Source organism: Poecilia latipinna, unplaced genomic scaffold, assembly GCF_001443285.1.
Source record: "Poecilia latipinna isolate Pla-1442-1.1 unplaced genomic scaffold, P_latipinna-1.0 Scaffold141, whole genome shotgun sequence".
Taxonomy (NCBI): Eukaryota; Metazoa; Chordata; class Actinopteri; order Cyprinodontiformes; family Poeciliidae; genus Poecilia; species Poecilia latipinna.
This window is the reverse complement of record NW_015112757.1, coordinates 797,810-807,201: the sequence shown is the minus strand read 5'-3', so window position 1 is coordinate 807,201 and position 9,392 is coordinate 797,810. Positions and strand designations below refer to the sequence as shown.

The 9,392-nt window shown below is 44.0% G+C and overlaps 1 protein-coding gene across 1 annotated transcript in view; it reads right to left on the bottom strand.

The window, feature by feature from the left end:
* Window positions 1-174: 174 nt before the first annotated feature.
* LOC106945387 (inactive phospholipase C-like protein 2) overlaps window positions 175-9,392 on the bottom strand; it is a 28,199-nt gene continuing 18,981 nt past the window's right edge. The window contains exons 2-9 of the mRNA XM_015029032.1: window positions 7,237-7,338; window positions 6,895-7,044; window positions 6,544-6,704; window positions 5,272-5,725; window positions 3,913-5,112; window positions 2,677-2,926; window positions 2,057-2,343; window positions 175-428 (exon numbers count right to left, since the gene is read on the bottom strand). Coding sequence (XP_014884518.1) covers window positions 210-428; window positions 2,057-2,343; window positions 2,677-2,926; window positions 3,913-5,112; window positions 5,272-5,725; window positions 6,544-6,704; window positions 6,895-7,044; window positions 7,237-7,338 — 2,823 coding nt within the window. The 3' untranslated portion in view covers window positions 175-209. The remainder of the gene's footprint in view (window positions 429-2,056; window positions 2,344-2,676; window positions 2,927-3,912; window positions 5,113-5,271; window positions 5,726-6,543; window positions 6,705-6,894; window positions 7,045-7,236; window positions 7,339-9,392) is intronic.

Genomic DNA, 9,392 nt, shown 5'->3' with positions numbered 1-9,392 from the left:
CCGGCAAGCTGAAGACAAACGGAGGGTGGTGGGTGTTGTCTGCGACGCGACAATGAAAGCTCACTTTGTACTTCGAAGCTAGCTGCCTCAAAAAGGAAGCGTTTGATTGTCGGGTCAAAGAGTCAGAGGGGAGGGATGCGACTCGCATGCCATTTCTTGTCATTTGCTTTTTTTCCCCCTTTCATTTCTGATCACACGTTTTCCAAGTTTCATTCTTTCCTCACCGTATCGTACGTAGAGACGACTCGGCGCAGGACGTCCGGCAGGGGCCCCTGGGGCTCCAGCGTGGGGTAGCCATCTCTCAGGTCAAACAGCAGTAACGGGGTCCCCTCTGGGCCCGACACTCTGGAGCCCAGGGCCAGCACACACTGCATGAGGTTGGCCACAGCCGACACCCCACACAGCTCCCTGAATACTGCAACGGAGTTCTGAGAAAAAAAACAACAAAAAAAGTCTTATTATTTAAGTATTTAGAGAATATAAATAATTTTGTATCCTATTTGATCTAAAAAAAAAAAGGGGAAAAAAAAGAAGACATTTTTAGCCTGATATAAATATCACAAGTGTGTGATACGTTTCACACGTAAACATCTGGTTTCAGTTGTATTTCTGTGGGCTGACAGAAACTCAACATAATTTGTAGAAAGTATCAAAACAAATAAACCCGGGATAATTGTGAGATTTTTTTTCCCCTCCTTCCCGTTACCGACTTGATTTATTTTCTCCACAAAGCAGTTTGTCTTTCCTTTCAGAAATCATTTATTCTCCTGCCGCAGCAGTGTTGCGGAGGTTCGAAAGAAACCGAACGGCGTGAACACCGGCAATCTCGTATTAGTGACAGTTTACTTGGCATAATTAATACAGGCACTTACAGACCAAACCGACTGACTGGCTCATGAAGTACGTTTTGAAAAGGAATATTGAATAATATTTCACACTGGAGTGAATATTGATTCTGCTGAATAATTACCAAACTGAACTGTATGTGTTTATGAGTGTATTGAAGTGATTAATGGTGGAGTAAAGCCGAAGCTAAAGGCAAGATTAAAGAAACCGACTGGTTCGCAGTGGACAAACTGTGGCTTCGCTTTAAATGGCGCAGAACTAACAACTGGCCACTTTGACCTTCATCGGCTCTGACCGATGGAGATCTGTAACACATCGATTAATGTTTGCCACATTTCATGGCTGATTTAAGAGAACACTTACTCGAATTAGTTTGTAAGTTTTACAGTCTTCAGAAAGAAAATCTGAAAAACCTAAAGACAGACCGGAAATCTGCGTCGGCCATTAAAAGCCCGACTGGTGTAAATCTTCTACAGGGACACACGAGGTCATTACGTTCCACGTTTTGCTTTCGGGTGGTGTTGACGCCAATGCTGATGTTGGCTAGTGTTTGATTTGGCAGAAAGACGTAATCTAATTTCACTGCAAATTATGCCATTGTCAGACTCTGCTTAAATTATAAGTGGTTAAGCTTTGATTAAAAAAAAAAAGTGAGCAGAGGTGACTTGATTAGCAGAGTCACATGGACAGGAAATCTTCCAAGTGAGGCCCTTCCAGTTCATCTGAATTGAAATTGGACTCAGGGGCCTCTGGTATTTAAAGCTTCTTCCTGTAGTTTGTTCCAATTTCTTATTATTTTCAAATCCATTTATGACCAAGTCTTAAAATGATATTAACTTGCTTTGTTGAGTAGAAGTAAAAAGGGTCAGATAGTTCACGTTATCTACACGGCTTTCTGCACATAGATTTTGCTGAAAAGCTTCCACTGCTTGCTGCTTTCCACAAAACTGAAAGATGCGAGATGAAGATTGATATTGAAGATTTCCTAAATAAAACCTTTTTGGAATCCAGTCACACCAGTCTTTAGGACTCCTCTGCTATCAGCCGACCTTTGTTCTCTTTTTTTTTTTTCTGTTAATCTGAAACATATCTTCAACACTCCATTATGTCAGAAATACCGCTCTACAGATAACAAGCAGTCTGTACATTTGTTGAGATGTTTTATCTAAGCCTTACATTGAAGCACATATTCCATGAATTGTTTCCTCACCTGCATGTTACCTCTCAAGTCTGCCGCTTCTCTCAGAAGAGGGGCGGCCATCTTGAAAACCTCGTCGACAGTCCGAACTCCCAAGTCCCTCAGAGCTGTGTACTCCCTCCCTTTTCGAGTCTTTCGTACCGAGAGGCCTCTTTTGTAAGGTTTTCCACCTCCTCTCCGGTTTGTGAGGGCCACATGTACAAACAACTTGGCGTGTGGAAGGTCCTCCCCAGTGAGGGACTGGAGGGGCACGTGTCGGTAGCCAGGTTGGAGGCACTCCAGTGGTATAGTATACTGGCCTGCAGTGGTTGAGAACTACTTTAATTGCAGCGTCACAAAGCAAAAGCTGGTCATTGCTAACCTGAATGTTTCTTTCTGTTCACATAGCATGTTGGACGTATTGTGGTTGTGACATCTACACAACAACAACAATAACATTTCCCACAGTACTGCCACCGGAAACAGGTATTTCCACATCTGGTTGCATCACATCCTGTTTTATGTGCACTAATAAAACCTTTTTGTACTAGATCACATTCCACCCAAAAAAAAAAAAAAACCCTCTTTGTTTGCTGTACGGATATGAACAATTAAGAGATTTCCTTTTCCAATAATAGACCCAGCACACTGACCTATGAATTCATCCCCAATGAAGTCATCGTCCAACACCACAAAACGAACCATGGCAAGCTCTGGCAAGTTGATCTGGAACTCGAAGCTCTCGTCAAAGATGGGGTTGTCCCCGTTCTGCCTCACCGTCCTGGTGCGGCGCTCGCTGCAGTCGGCTGGGATGCCATGGATCTCCACGTACACGTATGGGTCTACAACGTCCCCTTTGGCCCCAGAACCTTTTGGTTTGGGCAGATTCTGGCCACTGATCACCTGGAAGAAAAACACCAATCATTTTTAGTGCCCACATGGTAGCAACACATACGCAGCCCATTCTTTACCTACAACGAGGTGAGTTGTAACATGGGACTTTCTAGAACTAGAAGATTACAATTACAATCCTGGAACTGACTAGTAACTTTTGACAGGGTTGGCAAAGAGAAGAACTGACTTTTAACTTGGTAATTTCTCCTTAAATTATTACCATCTGACATTTTAGGTTTACTTTTAATTAGATAAGCGTTTTGGAAATTACAGTCATCATTTCTAGACATCAAGCTGTAATATGAGATGATTTACAAAGTGACCATTTTCTGAACTCCAGTGAGTCTTTCCAGAGCTTAGAGGTAACGCTCCTTGAACTTGAAATGATACTTTTGGAAATTAAGTTGCATCATCAAGCGACTCAAATTCTCTGTGGTGCTTTCCAGAATTTTGGGAATAGTTTCTATAACTTACCGTTCACTTTAATTGTTTTATTAGGTAACTCGTAACATGGTACCATCAGGAATGTGCACGTTACTTTCCTGTAACTTATTAGTTTAGAGGACAAAGTGGCTTGTGTTTTTGCACACACCTGAACTTTGAGGTTACTTTAAAAAGACAGGTGTCCAAACGTACAAATAACTTATGAAAAACTACCTCATAAAAGTACAGAAAAGTACCCTGTAGGGTTCCATAAGCATTTCTGAAAAGTAATCTGTAAGTTTCAGGAAATTCCCCTGTAATTTCCAGAAAGTTAACACTGTTATCCATTACAAACATACAATGTTATAATAATGCAACTGAAATTGATACAGTCTGTAAAGTTCATACTTTGACTGTCAAGCACACCCTAGCTCTTATTCAAGTTCCCTAATATTTGTTACTTTTAATGTAGTTTGATCAACAAATTTGCCAATGTTTTGAAACTGGATGCTAGCATCTCAATCATTTCCAGCACATAATAATAATTTATTATTTAATGATTTATGCTCTACCTTTACATGCAGCAGCTGTGGCGACACGCCCGGTACAGTGTCTTTGGTGTCAGCGCTGAAGTAAGACACTTCCTGCCGCATGATGGCCGGACGCAGCACGTAACCGCAGCTCCCGTTCTGCCGGAACCAGGCCGTGTTCAGGTCCATCATCAGTCCTGCCGTCTGAAAATTCATTGACACAATCTGACAGCCGCACTTCCACAGGTCCTGGGGATTCATATTGCTCGAGTCAATGCGCATGGGATTGGGGTAGACTCGAGACAAGAAATGCTTGTTGTGATTGACGAAGTCCCCAGGGCTGTCGCCAGCCAGACGCAAAGCCAGGGACTCGTGGAAAGAGCACAGTTCCCAAGGCTTTTGAGCCTTAGAGGAAGTTTTAAAATCTTTAAAGCCAACTGAATGACATAGAGTTACCAAGTCGGACAGTTCCCGCAACAGCTGGAAACGTTTGGGGGAAGGATGAGGCATGTTGGACTGAGGGACAGATGTGAGAGAGACACTTTTTTGCACAACGTCCTTCTCGGTTCCGCCAGCATTTACCACTTTTATCCTTTGGCTCATTTCTGCTCCTTCATCTTCCTCGCTCACCTCCCCATCTGAATCTGGCCCGAGCTTTTTACCCTTCAGCAGGATTCGATGTCTTAGTTCCTCTGGCGACGGTAGGTACAAAGCCCCTTCAGCTGGTAGATCTCTATACAGTTTATCCCCCAATATCCTTGTGAGATGCTGCAGCAAAACTTTTTGCTGTTGCAGCGAACAGTGATTTTCAACACAGAGAATTAACGGGTACTCCGACGCCACAAACGCAAACTTTGCAATTGCCTCCAACACAGAATGCAGAGCCAGTGGACGGGAAAGGCTGTGACCCGTGCACACCACCGGCTCCCCGTCGGGGCCGTCCCAAACGTCCACCTCCACGCAGCGGCAGCCCATCTTCAGGGCACGGATGTAACCGGATTTATCGGAGGGACCTCGAAACTGGTCCTCGATGAGGTAGGTGTTGTGGGAGGAGTTGATGTAGTAGTGAGACAAAGGCTGGGACATGTCTTGACAAATGGCGTCATGCTCCCGGTCGAACAGGTGGCACTCTGACGAAGTGAGGTAGCTGGTGAAGCCGTCCAGTGACAGGTGTCCCTGCTGCCGACCCTCTTCTGACGGCTCGTGGGCCTGGATGAGTTGCAGACTCATTTCCTCACTCACCTGGATGGAGAAAAAAATTAAGACCGAGAAATAAATGGAGAAATTACAGACTACAAGGAGGAATAAAAGTCTTAGACCAAGAGCTTGTCATCCAAGAAAAAGGAACATTTTTACATTTGACCTGTTTTCTGAAATTATGCATCGTTTCATGTTACCCACTTGTGCCACGCCCTGCTCAGCTTCTATGAACCTCATCAGGTCCTTTGCATCCAGGTACTCTTTGTTACTGGAGAACTGCACCAGCAGAAAGTAGATCTCTGGACGGGTGCAAAAGTCATGGAAGACCTCAATGAACTCCTGCTTGGTCACTTGCTCCTTTCTCGCCGACGGCTTTTCGTTTTCGGCGTGGTCTTTAGAGCCCGATTCATTGCCCGTCTTCTCCCGGAGTCTCTGGATCTCCTTAAACCTGTGCTCCACTTTACCGCTGCTCACTCCAGGATTCACGCTTTGTACCAACTTAACAGCCGACTGCAAGGGAATCCCCTCCTCGATGACTTCCTGTTTATTTTGATCGGCGGCAGAGGAAAACAACTGCTCCAGCCAGTGAAGGCGAAGGCTGTCCTGACTGTTGGCCAGTATGTCGAGGGCGTGTCTGCCGTACTGCATGAGATACCTAGAAGCAGATAAGAGATGGAAGAGCGCCGATTATCTAACAGGAGACATTACTTTGTTTTCAGGAAAACAAACAATCCCCCCCCCCACCACCCCCAACTTTCCAAGAGACGCGTGGCTGAGAATTTGCTTGAATGCCAATCTTGATCAATGGCAGTGGCTTTTAAAACAGGCAAAATTCAGACGAATAGGCCAGTAGAGTAACCCACCAAAACTCCTGATTTGACCCACTGGAAAAAGCAAGCCAAACCCTAGAACATGCAGCAGTATGCACATATCTTGAGTCGGTTCTCTAATGAGACTTTTTTTTTTTTTTTTACTCATTTCTGATATAGTTTACTCGATGAGACACAACCTTCAGAGACTGTTCATCCACTGTAGATTGTCTTTTGTCCTTTCTGCAGACTACTTTCTGATTTCTCGAAAGATACAGTTCCTCCGAGGTTCTGACATTTGTCCAATCACCTGAAGATTTTGGGTCAAAAATGACTCATTTAGTTGCATTTAGTTCCCGATTTTAACCACCTCGACTAAAAGCCTTGTTCCATCTGAAAATAATCCCAGAGCATGATGCATTCATGGCCATATTTCGTTGTGGTATTTTTCTGGAGATGCTCAGTGGTGGTTTTGTGCCAAACTTTCCCTTTGGAATTCTAAACTATTTGATACATTGAAGGTTCTGAAATGACTTTTTTCATTTCAGAACCTTCAAAGTCCACTTTATGTCTCACAAACCTTGAGGCTTACATAGTAAGTTTATCGATGAGTTTTGTACAGTTTAAGTGCCAAATCTGCTTTCAGTTGTCCGTCTTGCCTTACCTTAGACCAGTCACCCAAATGTTCGCCACTTCAGCAGAGTTGGCCACCAGGTCCAAGCTCTCGTACATCTCTCCGTAGATGATGGAAAATGCACAGTCCTCCGAAATTTGCTCATAAACTCCACTGGTGCGGAAGGTTTCCGTGTTACGACCTGTCCGGACCTGGAATTTGTGATTCATAAAACCTCACGTCAGACGCCATATAAACCAAAATAACTGCTGCCCTCAAAAAGGTTGTAAATATCTCTGAAGCTTGAAAAACAGTCAAAGGTCACGTATAAAGGAAAGGCCAGGGAGGGCTGCTCTGATGGTCCGATGATCTGTTGCTGCACTCTGAGCAAAACAAACTCACCTCGCGTATCGAGTCGAGAAAGATCCGCGCTTTGTCCGACTCCTTCTTGGACGGCTCCCAGAACAGAGCCTGCAGGCCCGCGTCCAGAAGGTAGTAACGCTGATATACACGAGAGTTGGGGCGGATTTTTTTCAGCTCGCTGCCTTCGACCTGGAAGACGGGACATGAAAGCGACCGTCACTCACATGAGCTCCCAAACTCTGTTGACAAGCTCTGTCGGGTGTTTGACAAAACGGAAAGCCCTTGATGCGTGTGTGGAACATTAAATATTTCATGTACAGTCGTGTAACTCTTGTTTATTTTTTTATTTTTTTTCGGAAGGTCACACAGCTGCAGACGCACCATGGAGTGGATACACCCGGCAGCGCTGCTGATCTTCTTCTCCGCCAGGCTGCTGCTGAAGGACACAGTCTTCTTTTTCTCCCGACCGGCACGTGAGCCATCCTGAACAGGAAGGAGGGAGGGATGAAAGGATGGGACAAGCAGGGGAGGAGATATGGCAATAAGTTTATGAAAATTTTTTGCCTAAACAGAGACATCAAGACAATCAGTCATTACTTTAAAGACTATTCCCATCCTATTTATGACATTTTTAAACCACACAATGGAGTTCAAGGGATTAAAAACCACGAGCTTATACAAGCATACAGATTATTTGGCTTTCTCATGCCGGTCTGTTATTGTTTTTTTTGTGTTTTTTTCTAATGCCATGCTAAAAGCCTTCATTTGCCCTTGCCCTTCAAAACTAGTCCATTAATCAAACCTGACTAGACGGGAGGCAGCAGGCCGCAGCATTCTAATTCTGCCCCATCCACGACGACGCTCAATCCGTTTATCCGGGCTCGCCATCACAGCTCGTCCTTTTGATTTATCGACTTAATAGACATCGCCCACGCAAAGAGCCCCGCGCTAACGGATAAGAGCATGTAGTATGTGGGCAAAAATTATTTAATTGCGGCTGCATTTGTCCAGAAGTAATCAAATCAAAGTGCTAAGTAGAGTTAGTTTGAGACTGGATAAGCAGGGTAATGTAATTACATCGGGAGAGCAGGTAGGACAGGGTGTAGCAAAACACAGAACCGCTCTTTCACTGCAAAAATGTGGTTCACTAAGGCTTTTCGAAAGACCAAAATTTAAATAAAAAGGAACTAGAATCAGTTACATTCTGATTTGTATCACTTTTAGCGCTCCTACACATTCCCTTAAATGTTTTTTTTTTCCCCCTAAGTGGAACACCTGAAATTAGATGACATGTTTATATGCACTAAAAACTTTTGTTTTTCTGTATTAGGTTAGTTAGGACTAGGAAATTTTTCATTTGCTAGATGCCAGCAAGTGATTTATCAAAAATATATATTTTAACCTCAATTCAGAAGCTGACAAATTTGCTAGAATGGTCCTTTTAAGCAATAATATTTTTAGATACCTCCCTTAACCTTCCCATAATTAATTTGGTGAAATTTTGGCCCATTCTTCCTGACAAGAACTCAGAGGCGATCACACAGACTGAAATCTGCCAGAAAATGTTTAAGTTTCATTGCAATCAAGTGAATTCTTTGCTACATTTTTGCTTCCCATGGATTCGGAGGGATGCAAAACATTGCAAGCGTTATGCCGACCCAGAAAAAGAAAAACAGTGACTTTTTTAATCTAAACATCTGGGTTACTCGACAAGTCGCCGGTTGACGATCTGACACGTCGCTCTACTTTTTGAGGAGGCGAACGAGACCAGCATAAATCAGCCTAATGCGTTCTCCTGTTTAGGGTAAACATCTGTGGACACTCGGCGGCACCCTCATCATCATCATAACTCTGGTTTCATTCAAATAGGGCTTCATATTCACCTCGAGAACACTTGTGCCTTTCATGTAAAAACAAAATAAAAGAGACATGAGAGAGATGTTAATATGAAAGAAGCATGAGGGGATGTGAAAGGCTACAAGAGACAACAGATAAAAAGAGGAGAGGGGTGGGTCAGAGCCGCTTTTCATCTGAAGGACGTGAATTAAGATGAGAAGGACGAGACTCTTCTCCCCCAAAAAAAACAGAGGGAACGGCAGCCCAGCAGCATCACTGATTCTCACACAGTTAATTGAACCTTTGCAAAGGAGAAGCGCTCCCAACATTTAGAGGGTTCAGTGTGACGACTGCACTCTAAATATATACCTGCCTGGGCCTTTAGGGTGTGATGGAGAGACAGACAGGCTGGAGCTGAGGATCCCCTCTCCCTCCTCCACCCGCCAATTTAATTGAGGCGCGATGGAGAGGAGGAGGGATTCTGTCACTTTCCAACTCTCCGAACCCAAAACAAGCCTCGCATTAACACATTAGCAATGTGAAGCCACGACCCGTAAACGAGCCGATGGGTTTTCAGCTCGTTAAAAATCCTGCCAGAGTGCCTCAGCAGCACTTCTAATTTCTGCTCTAAAGTAGGGGGGGAAAAAAAGTACAAGAGTAATTTAAAGAGACGTGTGAAAAGCTAATCGGGGTGATGCTCT